Source organism: Podarcis vaucheri (genome assembly GCF_965113315.1).
Source record: "Podarcis vaucheri genome assembly, chromosome: 6".
In the NCBI taxonomy this organism is placed as follows: Eukaryota; Metazoa; Chordata; class Lepidosauria; order Squamata; family Lacertidae; genus Podarcis; species Podarcis vaucheri.
Window position 1 is genome coordinate 50,344,602 of NC_138764.1, and position 15,561 is coordinate 50,360,162.

The 15,561-nt window shown below is 38.5% G+C and overlaps 1 protein-coding gene and 1 long non-coding RNA gene across 2 annotated transcripts in view; one reads left to right on the plus strand and one right to left on the minus strand.

The window, feature by feature from the left end:
• Positions 1-15,561, plus strand: part of TUT4 (terminal uridylyl transferase 4) — a 34,067-nt gene that overhangs the window by 5,109 nt on the left and 13,397 nt on the right. The window contains exons 2-14 of the mRNA XM_082228179.1: positions 1,060-1,724; positions 3,072-3,235; positions 4,404-4,520; positions 5,157-5,334; positions 6,553-6,641; positions 7,197-7,248; positions 7,540-7,609; positions 8,083-8,209; positions 9,231-9,350; positions 10,360-10,581; positions 10,695-10,869; positions 12,296-13,014; positions 15,261-15,411. Of these exons, the coding sequence (XP_082084305.1) occupies positions 1,169-1,724; positions 3,072-3,235; positions 4,404-4,520; positions 5,157-5,334; positions 6,553-6,641; positions 7,197-7,248; positions 7,540-7,609; positions 8,083-8,209; positions 9,231-9,350; positions 10,360-10,581; positions 10,695-10,869; positions 12,296-13,014; positions 15,261-15,411 (2,740 nt within the window). The 5' untranslated portion in view covers positions 1,060-1,168. The remainder of the gene's footprint in view (positions 1-1,059; positions 1,725-3,071; positions 3,236-4,403; positions 4,521-5,156; positions 5,335-6,552; positions 6,642-7,196; positions 7,249-7,539; positions 7,610-8,082; positions 8,210-9,230; positions 9,351-10,359; positions 10,582-10,694; positions 10,870-12,295; positions 13,015-15,260; positions 15,412-15,561) is intronic.
• On the minus strand, positions 3,273-11,998 carry LOC309535293. The gene is made up of 4 exons (XR_014221174.1): positions 11,489-11,998; positions 5,332-5,521; positions 4,569-4,604; positions 3,273-4,172 (listed from the first exon to the last, which is right to left on the minus strand). It is a non-coding gene; the product is annotated as an uncharacterized lncRNA (long non-coding RNA).

The window sequence follows — 15,561 nt, forward strand, 5'->3', positions numbered from 1 at the left end:
TTTGCTGCCTGTTTTGAGCAGGTTGAGGTGGGTTAGGGTTACAAATATAAGCGAATTAACAAATAACTACGTAAATGAAGGATAGTTTTTATTCTGAAATCATTAATTGTTATCTCATTGCTAAAGCCAATGTTGCCCTTTTATTAACCTTTGAGGTAATTTTAAAAAGCAATATTTACAAGATATATTTTATTGCAACTTTCAAGTAGTCCTTTTTGTGTTACATATCATTGTTTTGACACTGTTGCAATACAGTGCACTTTTCTATCTCTCTCTGAACTTACAATGAAAAAACTGAAGTGAAAGCAAACTTATTTTGGAAGTTGTAGAGGTATAAGTAAAGCAGAGGCCTATGTACGAATGCTCTGAATTTTTTTAAAATGTTTGTGAAAACATTACTAGTTGGCAACATTTCTACAAAACAATTGTAAGAGTTTGGAGCTCTAAAATGTGGCCAGTTAGGTAGAAGTCCCTGGGAAGCCTCAAGGAAGAGCATGCCTAGCATAATGTGCTGAAGGATATTTCTCCCCCTGTTGCTTTAGTACTTGCATTGCCCAACAAAGGGCAAAGGAAAATTTCAAAATTAATGGGCAGAGCAAGCTTAACACAGGGCCTGTGAGGTGCAGAGGCACTGCCACATCCAAAGCTTTGCTGGTTCACAAGCTGCAAGCTGGCATAGGAACAGAACCTTTGGAAAATCTCCAGGGTTTTGGATTCAGTATCACCTTGTTTTGGGGCTCTCTACACTCTAGCTTACCACCCACCTGGTCAAAGCTAGCTGACCCTCTTCCCCTGCAGGTTGGCGGAGAGAATCTCTACTCCATCCTAATCACCCCCAGCCAACAAAATATGGAGGAGGGTTTGGATTGTGCTCTTATTAAACTAATAGAGGATATTTCCATCACACCATGTGAATGTTCCCTCCATTATTCTCCCCTCCCCCCGACATGCTTAGCTTTAGTCTCTCATTGCAAGCATTTTTGATATTAATTTAATTTAGGACTATGTTTAACAATGTAAGGGTTTCTTTGTGTTCTCATTCTCAATTTTTCTCATCAGACAATCCGCCAGATACCCTGCCTGAACAGAGGATTCTGCTCCACTCCAGTTGTTGCAAAATTATATTTCAAGTAGTCTCAAGTAATAGACGAAGCAGGTCTTCTCAATAATGGAAGAGGGCAGGAGCTCAAAAACTGGAAATCATGACACAAGAAAATCTGCCCGCATTGTCTGTGAAGAAAGCAAAGCTGTCAGAGTTATAACCAATCAAAATTATAAAACTAACAAAAATGACAAATCTATAAAAGAAGCTGGAAAAAGTTCTTCAGGTGGGAGCAGTTGCAAAAAGAATAAGCAGAATGATGTTTGTCCTGAGAAGTCAGGAGAAAATAAATCATGTAAGACAAATAGTTGTATTGCTGGATGTAAAGACATGGGGTCAAATATTCAAGATCAATGTAAAGCAAAAAGGTTACCAAATGTACCAGCAGAAGTAGATGATCCGAAACAGATAAGAGCTCAGCACATGGTTGAAAATCTTTCAAGCTCCCATATTTCAGAGAATGGTGCTAGCACAGAAAGCTTACCATCTGCCCAGAGAAGGAGTTCTGAATTGGAAAATCCACCTGGAGATGATATATCCAAAATTAATACTAATCAGCCTGGGGACTCAGTCAAAAGTGGTTTGGATCTGGGACCAATGGAACATAAATCTGAAGACGCCTGTGAGTGCTGGATTCAGTTTTTATTTTTAAAAATCCAACGGTCTGAAATGCATTTTGAATGGCTTTAGCTTTGTGCATGTTAGTTATATCTATACTGTCAAGTGTGGTAGAAAAATGTGTTTTGTAATGTAAGCTTGCCCCACAACCTTTAAAAGTACAAAAATATTTTTTCTATGTTTCAGTGCAGAAATAATTATAGCTCTGAAATAAAACATTCTCTTGCATTTTGCTCAGTCACTCTAAGTTGCTATGATAGTTTCTAAGCAGCTATTATGAACCTAGTTTTTAGCTAATATATAAGAATAGCTTGTGTCCCCCCCCCCCTATGTATGCCTACTCATACTCCAGGAAGAGGTGATAAAATGGAATGCAGCACTTCAGATGGCAGGTGTAGGGTCACAATTTTCAACTCCTCTATGTTAAAAGCAAACAAATAAAATACATATGCATGCATCTCCATTCAAATAGAAAATTGGCATACCAGGCGAAGGCCTAGTCAAATCTTGCTCCTAAGTCTTTAAAGAACAAATCAGGGGCATAATTCAAATGTAGTATCTCCCACATGCCGCCTAAAACATGGCAGTCCGTTTTTCCACCCCATTCTGTTACATGTGTAGACCCAGTGTGGATCAAGTATGTCACTGCTGGCTCTGTGTGCTATAGCATTCATTTCTTTATTTGGTTTTTTGTTGTTCAAATTTTAAATCCCTCTTAATGCATTCAGGATACCTGGGCAGTTTACAAAATACTAATTAAAAGTAATAAAAGTAATTTTAAAATAGTAATAATAATAATAATGCTAATTAAAGCCAATAAAAACAAAGTAAAACAGTAAAACAACACACAAATTTGAAAAACAAGTACAGTACGCAGTATAAATACAGTAGCAGGTAATAAGTCCATGAAGACTTTGGGCAATCAATTTCCTCCAATCGCCCGGGTGAGCAGATGCTGTAGCACTGAACTATATGTCTTCATTTGAAGTGATGTGTGAACCAGGCCTAAATATAACATGCAACATGCAATTGAAGTTAATAAAACATTGCATATTGGTTTATAATAATAATAATTTCATATACAGTAGTGCTTTCTGAATTGCTCTACCTTTTACGTTATCTCGGTAATTCTAATAGCTCAAGGGTATGATTCTTGTTAATGAGGCTGAGAACAATAAAAAAAGTTTTACTTTTTAAAATTCAGCTTTATTTCTATGCTTAGTTTCTCATAATTATCAAGGAGAGAGCATATTCACATTTTAGGATTTCCAATTTATTTAATTTTCCCTCAACATTTAAGGTAGTCTGGAGAAAACAAGTTAATAATCAACTTTGCTCCTCCTTTCATTAGGTAAAATAAAGAATTCAGATTCTGCTAAAGAAGCTAATTCAGAGGCGGATTATTTAGAAAATATTGCTGTAATTGATGAATCAACATTGACGGCCGAACAGCAGCTAGGCTTGAAACAAGCAGAAGAGCGACTGGAAAGAGATTATATTATTCGCTTGGAAAAAGTAAGTAAACTGTACGGTTTTCTTTTTTAGGTGATGATTTTTTTCCACTTACCATAGCATGTCACATAATTCAGAAGAAATTAATTAGCTGCTTAATTTCTTTAATAACGGTGGAGTGTGAGATGGTTCTCTTTAAGGAGGTAGAAACAGTTTCTAGAAAAGACAGAGGCTTATCCTTTGCTTTTTTTCCCTTATAGCAGATGTTGATTTGTACTGTGTTTTCTCATAATCAGTGGGAACACAGATTATATGCTTTTCATTTCAGTTGAGGTTTAATCACATGATAATTTGGGTGCATAGTAACCTTGGGGAAAAGGCAGTTGGTCCATGACAAGCCAACATTTGTGTGTTTGCCACCACTTGCCTAATTGATTTTGGGTCATGTCAGGAGACATTATTTCTGAGCAATTTTGGGTGATGTGTAAAAAGCTGAATTTTGTGCATGTTAGCCAGTGTGCATAACCATTCTGGCAAGTTCTGTGGGTCAATGCACAGGCTTTTTCAAGGCAAATAGAATTTTTCTTTCTTTAAAAGACTGAAGGCCAGTAAAATATCTGCTTTTTGTGGCCCCTTGCCTTCTCTGGGCCCCTTTTCCTTTTTTAAAAAAGCCTTACTTTTTCATGGGGCTTAGGCTTACTGTGCTTATTCCTTTTCTATTTGGCTGGAGAGGCTCAAAGCAGTCTCCCACCTTCATATCCAGGGTAGGTCTCACTGTTGCAGAGCTTTGGAAGTACTTTTCTGTTGAACTCCTCATGATCCCAAGTCCTTTTACTTGCCTTTCCATATATGTCTCTGAGCCTTGGTACTCTGAATCTTTCTTTTGCCAATTCTTCAAACTGCCAAGAATTTTCTCTCTCTTCAGAATGAGCAAAATTGAGTGCAGGTTAAGATTTCGTTAAGATTTAGCTGATTCTAGGTTTCTGGTATTTTATGATTTCTAGCATTAAACAAGAAGAGCTGTGTTAGTGGTGTCATGGAAATATGAAAAATATGAGTCTAAACTATTTAGAAATGTGTGAATAAATTCTTCATACTCCAGTGTGAACAGCAAGGACAATCCCCATCTACTATGCTCATTGCTTAGTAGCATTTTATTATCGTCACAATGGAAAATAAAACAGACATAATTAATTGGCTGCTGAATTTTAAATGTGTGGTTTTTCCACAGCGCTCTCCAGAGTACTCTAATTGCCAGTACCTATGCAAGCTCTGCTTAGTTCACATTGAAAATATCCAGGGAGCTCACAAACATATTAAAGAAAAACGTCATAAAAAGAATATCATGGTAAGTTTTAGATCAAAGCTTGGAATTTTTTACCAGAATTATACTTACTTTAATTGCTTCATATAACTTCTAAGAATTATTGGCCTGAAACCAAAGTAAATAGTTAAGGCACTGTAATCATAAGCCCATATTGTAGATGGTGCAAAAGGTGTTTTCCTATTGTCTATTATTGTGCAGATAATTCTGTCTCTAGCTCCCTCTGCCTGCCCCCATCTGTTGCACTTAAGATATCTTATTAAACAAATAAAAAATGTTAAGCACATAAAATATTAATTTACATGAACTGCTTCAGTGCATCACTGCTGCTCCTCCTCATCTCGAGACAAAATGAAAAATAGAGCTGAATGTCATCAATACATTTATAATACCCAAATACTAACAACATGGGTGACAACACTGAACCTTGCAGCATCTCTATAAGATAATTCATGATGTGCACCGGAGCAAAAGTTGTGTAACCCTATCTTGGGGGGTTTCTCAGATATCTTTAATGACCTGTTGACATTATATCACTTTCATGGACAGTTTTTGCTATAGGCTGGCATTAACAGGATTTAAAGAAGCAAATAAAAATGGGTTGAACATGGAAATTCTTCCAGTGGTAACACTATTCGTTACCACTCATAATATTTTCAGGAAAAGCAAGAAGAAAACGAACTCCGTGCTCTCCCTCCCCCTTCCCCTGCACAAGTAACTGCCTTGAGTTTTACGCTGATGGAGGCAGCAAAGGAGCAAGGCATATCGGATAATGATTTCAAAATCCGCCAGGAAATTGTATGGGATATGGAGAAGATAATTCAGCAACACTTACCAGGTACCTAATGTAAATTCTTAGTTTTCTTTAAGGAGATTGTTTGCTTGTTTGCTGAGAATACATTTTGGGTCTACAATCAGTTTGACTTCCATGTATTCAATTGTACATTAAAATACCAGTTTTGGAAAGTTGTAGTACAGGGTGATATTGGTGGTTTCTGACATTCTTGTATCTTTACTTTCTCTTCCTTTATGGAAAATTAAAAGATTTGTTGAAGATTATTATTTTAATTGAGGTTTTCATGTAAAAATTTTCAGGCAGATGAAGCCCAACCTGATTTCCCACATTTCTCAGATGTGCATAAATGCTTTGCTTCTGAGTATATAAAATGAATAATTTTTCTTTCATTGTTATAAAGTACTTTATGGTTAGAAAAGCAGAAATTTAAGTATCTTGTTCATATTAGGAAAAAACAGCATTTTTTCACTGGCCATTGCAGATCTTCTAGTTAGAGACAAAACCAGAACATATAGTTGAATTGATGAGAGCAAAATACCCTCAACATTTGCATGGGAAAGCATCACATTTTCAGTAATGAAGCTGTCTGTATCTAATACCAGTGTCTGGTAATTGCATTTTATATTGTGTATTCTTTCCATACCAGTGCAGTTAAATGTAACACAGAGATATAGTAGACTGACAGATCAAAAGCTGTCAAGTGTACAGTGTTGTATCTTATAATGTGGGATGAATATACATTTGTCTATGTTGCAAATGAAGGGTTCCTGTAGCATCTACCTGCAATTAAATAGGTAGGTGTGCATTCATCATACATAAAAGTTTTCTACATGTTGCTAAGCAGCATGGAGTTCATGCTTATACACCTTAGTATTAAATACATTTTTTTCTTGGAAGTAATCCCATGATTACACACAATGCTAACATTCAATGCTGAGAGCATATGACTTTATCGGGGGGGGGGGTAGAATAAAGCCTTTATCTGTGTCTGTTGTGTGTCTGGACTGGAAGAGACTTGTAATGGCGCTTGAGTCAATGCTGTGTCAGTTTGCACTTGTGGGATTAATTTGAACAAACTATTTAATCTTTGCTTTTCTAATCATAAAACGCCTTATAACCAGAATTAAAATGGTATTCTTTATACAGTCAGTAGCAGTAGAACATATTTCTTGTATGTTTGCTTTCAGATTGCATCCGTAGTATTTTGAAATGATTATGAATGCTACATGATTGCTTATGGAATCCTTTCTTTATTTTCAGAATGCTCATTGAGGATGTATGGATCCTGTTTAACTAGATTTGCTTTTAAAACTAGTGATATTAATATTGATATAAAATTTCCCTCCACGGTAAGTTGAAGAAATGTCTGTGACATTATCATGCTAGAAATGTTTTGTGTCTATGGTCTCAAATATATTTCTCACTAGTATAGCTTTCTGTGATGTCTTGACCTGGAATTAGTAAGTGAGCGCTCTCAGAAAGTTCCATGATAACTTCCATTCTTTCTCACTTATGAGAAACCTTTTCCCCACCAGTTTATTTATGAGTTGATAAGGGAGTGAGGGATAATTCCCAAGGATAGGCCCTGTCCCAACTGGACAGAGTTGGGGGCGCACCCATATGCATGCTTAAACTAGGAGTAACTGGTACACTCACAATGGCATAGCTGTAGCATAATTAGGGATCTCTTCATTGTACATAACTGTTGATTAGATTCAGGTTCCAGAAGCAAGCACATCTGGGTCTCTGGGCCCTGTTGGTACATGTAAAGACCCTGTACTGTGCTTGTTATGCAGGTAAGCAGAGGTCTGGATCATACCTGTGACTATTAATAATACAATTGCCTTCCTTCTTTTGATAGAATTAAAATGAGGGTAAAATAACCTTCTTCCTCATTATTTTAGATGAGTCATCCGGATGTTCTGATACAGGTGCTTGATATTTTGAAAAACAGCGGTAAGAGCTCTCCCCCCCCCCCTTTCTTCCTCACTTACTTCATATTCAGATTTATTTAAAATGTTTATATGCTGCTTAAGTTTCTGCATTGCTAAACAGTGTCCATAAAAGCAATAATAGATAATGGGATGAGAAACAATAAAAAAATATTGTAATTAATTCTGGGTATCTAACAGAGGACATAGTAACCTTCTAATTGCTTATATTACCCAGATAGATTTGAATCAGTTTGAGAGAACTATGGAAGATTCTTTTATTTCCTGATATGCTCTTCTGTTTTTCCTCTTACAGCTTCTTACTCTGATGTGGAATCAGATTTCCATGCCAAAGTTCCTGTTGTTTTTTGTAAAGATGTTAAGAGGTTTGTGTACTTTTGTTTTACGTGTTCAAGTTAAAAGGATTATTGATGAGACACCATCTTACGTTTGGCATTTTACAATCGATTACAAAGGATAGAATGTAGTTCTTTACTTTGAAGCTAGCTCCAGAACTGCTTCCTCCATTTTCCAGGTGTAGGAGCTTTTTACAAATAGCACAGAAACAACAAAGAGTACAGTTCACTCAAAATTGTAAGCGCTTTCAAAGTCCTGTTGATTTCAGTGAAACTTTTGAGCATTTCCCCCACCCTTCCATTGAAACTGTTGAGACTTAAAATGCATAATGTTTTGGCTGGATAAATAGATTTCCGTATCTGCGGTAAGCAATCAGCATGAGGAAAGAAACCAATGCAAGACTAAACATATATGCTGAGAACTGCATGTTTTTCTTTTTGATCACTCACTGAGGGACAGTGGTTTAACTTGCAACTTTTCTTAAAATTTGTTTCAATCTCAGTGGTTTAACTTGCAAAGTAAGTGCTGGAAATGATGTGGCCTGCCTTACAACTGATCTGCTAGCTGCGCTTGGCAAACTGGAACCAGTTCTCGTTCCTTTGGTGTTGGCTTTTCGTTACTGGGCTAGAGTAAGTTTTAAATGAACATATTTATTCCTTGCATGTGTACTTAATATGTACATGCAATAACCTTTTACAATGCTGAAATGAACCTGCACAGATTAGATTAGATTAATTCTAAAATGATATCTCTTTTTCTGAATCGGAAATAATACAGTATTTGGATAAAATGCAAAAGGCTGAGCACAGAGCCTCCATGTACACTTTAAGGCTTCTGGATGTGCCTTGGGGCTTCTCAGGCATCCCATTCTCACTGAAGCTCCTTGTACTCTCTACAAGATGCACTGGAATATCAGAGGACCTTTTAGCTGCCTCTGGAAGTGGAGCTCTGGAAATGTTTATTGAACATTCTACATAGAGGAATATTTGAATCTTTTTTTTCCTATCCAAATTGTATTACATCTTTTTTTTGTACAGGCAGTGACTATTTTGCATGTGTCTGATTGACACACAACTGCCAACGCCCAGGCCGTTTTGGACCCGGAAGAGGGAGGAACTGGGGTGGGCTTATGTGTGCTCTGTCAACACGCACAGGGACAAGGCACCAAACCCCTGTGCAAAATGGTCACCACCTGTACCGGAAGTAGACAATTTAATTCCACAGATAGGGAAAACAATATACTGAGAGGGAAATTAGCATCTCAAAGGTGAAAAGATGAGCTAAGTCTTGAATTGAGGGAAGATTCAGTTGATGAAAGAATGAAGTAGTGCAGTTCATAGCTTGAGTAAGCATAGAAAAGAATGGGTAATATCAAAGTTACCCTCATACTCAAAGTAGACTCTAATTAAAACTTGTGAATATCTGGATTTAATGTGTGTCTTCCATGTAATCCATGTTTATGTAAATGGGAAACTCTGGATGTTGTCCAGGTCAACTGATGAAGTGAATGTGTATTAGAAGTATTATGTAGGCCTTTATTCTATGACTGGAAAAAATGCTGGCTAAATTCAAAATTTGCAAGATCTACTATGTGTTGCTGGAAATATATACAAAGCACCAAACGAAGACCTTTCTTCTCCCTTTTTGTAGTTGTGCCATATTGACTGCCAGGCAGAAGGCGGGATACCCTCATATTCTTTTGCCTTAATGGTGATATTTTTCCTTCAACAAAGAGAACCACGTATACTACCATCATATTTAGGCAACTGGGTAAGTTGGTTTTTTTAAAATAAAAAAAATGCAAGTGAAGTGTCTGGATTCAAATAAATTTGTGATTAGTTCTGTGGACCCAAATAAGGAAGTCAGAACTTTCCACAGGATCTATCTAAAGTACCGTATTTTTCGCCCCATAGGACGCACCGCCCCATAGGACGCACCTAATTTTTTTTTTGGGGGGGGGATAAAGAAAAAAAAATCCCTCCCCAGGCACGGGGCAGGCGCGGGGGAAACCCGAGCTTCCCCCGACCCCAGCCCCCAGAACAGCCTGCTATCTGCAAGCCTAGGGAGCCGCGCCGGTCTCCCCAGGCTTGCGGAGAGGTGCGCGAAGCCCGGGGGCGCTCTTCAGCGCGCACCAGGCTTTGGAATGCAGGGATACGCGGGGGGGGGTGCGGAGCTGCAGGAAGCCCTGGAGCGCAGGCAGCTCCGCGTCACCCTCCAGAGCCCCGCGCAGCTTCGCGCCGGGATCCGGAGGGTGGCGCAGAGCTGCAGGAAGCCCTGGAGCGCAGGCAGCTCCGCGCCACCCTCCGGAGCCCCGCGCAGCTTCGCGCCGGGATCGGGAGGGTGGCGCAGAGCTGCAAAAAGCCCTGGAGCCCAGGCAGCTCCGCGCCACCTTCCGGAGCCCCGCTCGGCTTTGCGCCGGGATCGGGAAGGTGGCGCAGAGCTGCAGGAAGCCCTGGAGCGCAGGCAGCTCTGCGCCACCCTCCGGAGCCCCGCGCGGCTTCGCGCCGGGATCCGGAGGGTGGCGCAGAGCTGCAGGAAGCCCGGGAAAGCCTGCATTCGCCCCATAGGACGCACACACATTTCCCCTTCATTTTTGGAGGGGAAATGTGCGTCCTATAGGGCGAAAAATACGGTAGCTTTTGTAACTCCATTGGCAATTTATATCTAAACATAATTTATAGCATAAAATAAATGCTTATATATTTGAATGTCTTATATGTATAACACTTGCTCTTGTTCTTTGAAAAGGCTTCTGTTTTATTTATTTTGCATTGTTTAGATTGAAGGTTTTGATTCTAAGAAGGCTGATGATTACCAGCTGAAGGGCATAGAAGATGAAAAATTTATAGTGTGGGAATACAAACCATCAAACAATGGAGCAGGGAAAAATTTGAATGGTGTCGAAGGCAAAGCTAAAGGTGAACAGCACAGAGGTGGTAACAAGAGTGCAGCATCCTTAGAAACAGACACCCAAACTAATCCGAAGGAGAAGAATGGCAAGGTAAGCGAGTCTGTTTAAATGGAAATTATTCTTTTCTTTCTTGACTCTTTTCTTGATAAAATTTAATGACCAAAGAACCAGAAATTTAAGCTTCCATTTTCTGCTTCTTTCAGTCTCCTTTAGCATTGGATACACCACACCAGATATCTCTGGGACAACTGTGGTTAGAATTGTTGAAGTTCTATACACTGGAATTTGCTTTGGAAGAATATGTTATCAGCATACGGGTACAAGAACTTTTAACCAGAGAGAACAAAACCTGGCCTAAAAGGCGAATAGCCATTGAAGGTGGGGCACTGCATTTTGTAAAGAGGCTTTGGGAACTCTTGCCTTACTTATCTAACTTTTTGTAGATAAAACACTGTCTTATGCTACATTAGCTACAAATGTGGAAAATACAGCTTTTCTTTGTATAACTGTCATATACTTGACTTTGTTGACTGGCACTCATCTGCCCAGAATAATTTGGAAAGGTTACTTTAAAAAGTTTACTTTGAATTTGTATTCAAATATATCTGTAGTTAAATATATTGTCTTTCTAGAGGAGAAATGGACTCAAGCTTCTGGTCTTGAACTATAAGCAATAATTCTATTGAGGCAGGAAACATGCCATTCCCTTTTATTCATTTTTTTATGCCAGAATATTGTGGCTGGAGATAAATCGCTAATGAGTGATAGCCTTCTTATTCCTGTATTTTTTAATATTAGGCCCAGTTCATATGCAATGCTAAGCCAAACCATAGGTAAAAGTGAGTGAGCATGCAGGTATTCAGAGGGAAAAATCACAGCTGGTTTGCTCCAAAACTGGTTCTGCTGCTGCTATGTAATGTTATGCTATGGTTTGGCTTTAGCATTATAGATGAACCACCAGCTGTAAGATAAAGTTGGTTTTTGGCTTACCACTTACCTGGGAAGACAAACGGTACGCCTGAGTTTGGATGTTACATTAACTGAAACCATAGCTTAGCTCTGGGTAGCACAGCAGTAGCAGGACCTGGGGAGGAGCAAACCAGCTCTGTTTTTTCTTCTAAGTATCTTCACACTCGCTTGTTCATGTGTAGCCATGCTTTGACTCAGTGATACGTGTGAACCAAACCACAATACTCAACACTGTAAGAAAAATGGTAATATTCAAATGAAGTTATTCTGCATAAAATCTATGGATAACAGTATAATATTTACATAATTTCAGATCAGGGTTGTGACTTGATTAATGAAATCACTTGAGTTTTTTCAGATTTAATTATATTTATTATGTTTTATATTTATTAAGTTTGAAGGGTTTGCATTGCAACCATGGGGTAAAAGGCAAGATAGAAATACTGCAAATAAATAAAAATGAGAAGAAGTTAATATGAAGGAGAAAGCTGAAAAGCGGGTACTTTCTTTGTTTTAAGACGATTCAGGCATATGTCCAACAGGAATAATTCTGAGAAGCATACTTGCTTGCATATGGAATGCCATTTTTTAATACGGCAGTTCCCACCTGCAGTTTTTTTTTAATTGCTTACAATTTTTTTTAAATAAAAAAGGTGTCAACTGATTAACCAGGTACACCTTTTTAGTAAAATGAAAATGTTTTCAATACTTACGCTTTAAGTGATTAATAAAGTAAAATGTTGCAGCCCTATTTAAAATATGGTATGTTGATATCATACTTGAAGGTCCTGTTGAACAACAGCAGCAAACGTATTACTGGTTTGTCTTTTTATAGATCCTTTTGCACTAAAAAGAAATGTTGCACGGAGCCTGAACAGCCAGATGGTATTTGAGTATATCCTGGAAAGGTTCAGGACAGCATATAAATATTTTGCATGTCCACAGAATAAAGATGGGAGTAAGTCTAAACTGGATACCAAGAAGAAGGAAAAGGGGAAAATTGGTAGCAAAAAAACTGGAGAACCTGTAACCAACTGTTGCCTTCTACAGCAGGCCAACATTACAGAGAAGCAGAACACAGGCCATGCTTGTTTTATACAAGAGTCTAATGAATGTAGTGAAATGGAACCTACATCCAGGAGATGTACTGAGAACTTGGAAAGTTTACTGGTAAAAAAGCCAGAAATTGAAAACATAGACTCTCAAGACAAAGAGGAAACTGTGTCCCTAAGTACTAATGAATGCTGTGAACTACAACAAAAATCTAAAGCTAAGAACGATCAAGAGCCTTCAGATGAAGAGGAGCTAAGCCAACATTGTGTTTTTAGTGAACAGAGGTCTCTTGATGCAGATTCTGTTAGTGAATTATCTGATGCTGAAAGTCTGCAGATTTCAGTAACGGAGTATCCACAGAAGAGTATGTGCTCAGGCACCAGCACATCAGCTACCTCGCACAACTGCAAAGCAGTAGCAGAAATTCAAGACAGTAAAGATGAAGTCACCACAGAAGATATGCATTATGTGTTTGATAAATTTATTTTGACTTCTGGAAAGGTAAAGCAGACTCAAAACTTACTTTAACCTTTTAAAATAAAATGTTTTCTCTAACCGTGTTTTAAGATCATTGCTAAAGAAATGTTTTTGTCAGCAGACTGATTCCATTGACTCTCATTACCAGAAGAAGATCCTTGATATTTTCTAGCTATATGGCAATGATGCCGTCCTCTCAATTTTTATTTAACTAAAGGCAGAATAGAATGAATCTGCTAAAGCCATAGGTCCGAACAATTTGTTCCAAAAGTTTTAGACATTTAGACAAATCTCTCTTGACATTTTTAAGTGTCAAGTTGTTCCTACTTGACTTAACCTTCACTGCAGTGAATCCTAAGAACAGTGAGGAATCTCTTGATGAAAGAAGAATGAATCTGCCTTCATAAAGCTTCAGTCCTTTCTACCAGGCCAGCTTTCTTCAGATAACTAAAGCGCTTCTTTTAGAGGCAGAAGGGCCACTTTCTAACATTCTTCCAGAAGCCAAGAGTTGTTGAATTCACAGCAGAGCCCTTTATTGATTCTCTGTATTTTCCTTTGGTTTGATGAAATCAAAGAGAAACATAATAGTGCTAGAGAGAATGCCTCTGTCTTACCTCTAAAGCACATATTTCTTGAAAAAGTATATTTTAATCTCACTTTCATGTGAACTAGTTTCATTCCTGAACTAGTTTTAAAAAACCACCCACAGTAGATAAAGCCTTTATGTATTGTAGCAGCGTTTAGCGTTTTGACCACTATTCAGAGTTTCTGGATTTTTTGTGAGCTATTATGGAGTAAGGACTAAAACTCAAAATGCTATGTAAGTCTTTCACTCCACCCTCAAACCTGCATGTGGTTTTTCTCCATCTTTCCCATTCGTTTCTTCTTTCTTGGGCTAGGAACTTGTGCAGTTTGGGTGCAGAGGTAGTAAATATTGAACAGTTTTATCATTGGACAAGGCAGGGGACCTGGGACTAATTGCAGCATTATTTGAACCAACTGAGGAATATGAAATATATATGCAAATTTGCTGCCTTCTTAACATGTGAAACAGGCTTGAAAAGATAGTGACTCCCCTAAAACCGACCAGTGAGCTTGCTGCTTGCATCTTGTACTTTTCCCGTTGGAACATTGTTGTTGTTGTTTAGTCGTTCAATCGTGTCCGACTCTTTGTGACCCCATGGACCAGAGCACGCCAGGCACTCCTGTCTTCCACTGCCTCCCACAGTTTGGTCAAACTCATGTCCAACCATCTCGTCCTCTGTCGTCCTTTTAACCTTGTGCGCTCAATCTTTCCCAACATCAGGGTCTTTTCCAGGGAGTCTTCTCATGAGGTGGCCAAAGTATTGGAGCCTCAGCTTCAGGATCTGTCCTTCCAGTAAGCACTCAGGGCTGATTTCCTTAAGAATGGATAGCTTTGATCTTCTTGCAGTCCATGGGACTCTCAAGAGTCTCCTCCAGCACCCTAATTCAAAAGCATCAATTCTTTGGTGATCAGCCTTCTTTATGGCCCAGCTCTCACTTCCATACATCACTACTGGGAAAACCGTAGCTTTAACCATACGGACCTTTGTCGGTAAGGTGATGTCTGCTTTTTAAGATGCTGTCTAGGTTTGTCATTGCTTTTCTCCCAAGAAGCAGGCGTCTTTTAATTTCGTGACTGCAGTCACCATCTGCAGTGATCATGGAACCCAAGAAAGTAAAATCTCTCACTGCCTCCATTTCTTCCCCTTCTATTTGCCAGGAGCTGATGGGCCCAGTGGCCATGATCTTTGTTTTTTTTATGTTGAGCTTCAGACCATATTTTGAGCTCTCCTCTTTCACCCTCATTAAAAGGTTCTTTAATTTCTCCTCACTTTCTGCCATCAAGGTTGTGTCATCTGCATATCTGAGGTTGTTGATATTTCTTCCGGCAATCTTAAGCTTGGGATTCATCCAGCCCAGCCTTTCGCAAGATGAATGCTGCATATAAGTTAAATAAGTAGGGAGACAATATACATCCTTGTCATACTCCTTTCCCAATTTTGAACCAATCAGTTGTTCCATATCCAGTTCTAACTGTAGCTTCTTGTCCCACATAGAGATTTCTCAGGAGACAGATGAGGTGATCAGGCACTCCCATTTCTTTAAGAACTTGCCATAGTTTGCTGTGGTCGACACACTCAAATCCATGAAGGAGCTGTTGGAACATACTGCATATCTTTAAGGAAAATAACACTTTAAAAAATATATATTTTAAAATAAAACATTTTTGTTCGTTTCTTCCATAGCCACCGACTATAGTATGCAGTATCTGCAAAAGGGATGGCCATTCCAAAAATGACTGCCCGGAGGATTTTAAGAAAATTGATCTAAAACCACTACCACCAATGACAAGTAGATTTAGAGAAATACTTGATCTAGTATGTAAAAGGTGTTTTGGTAAGTAAAATTTTGCTATTCTGACCTGGTTGTGAGTTCTACTTCAATAGTTAATAATAGGGTACTGAACTCTAACCACATTAATCTGGGATTTTCCCTGCTTAAATCAGTGGAAAGAAGGCATTCTTATGTGATTGGAAGTAGTATATA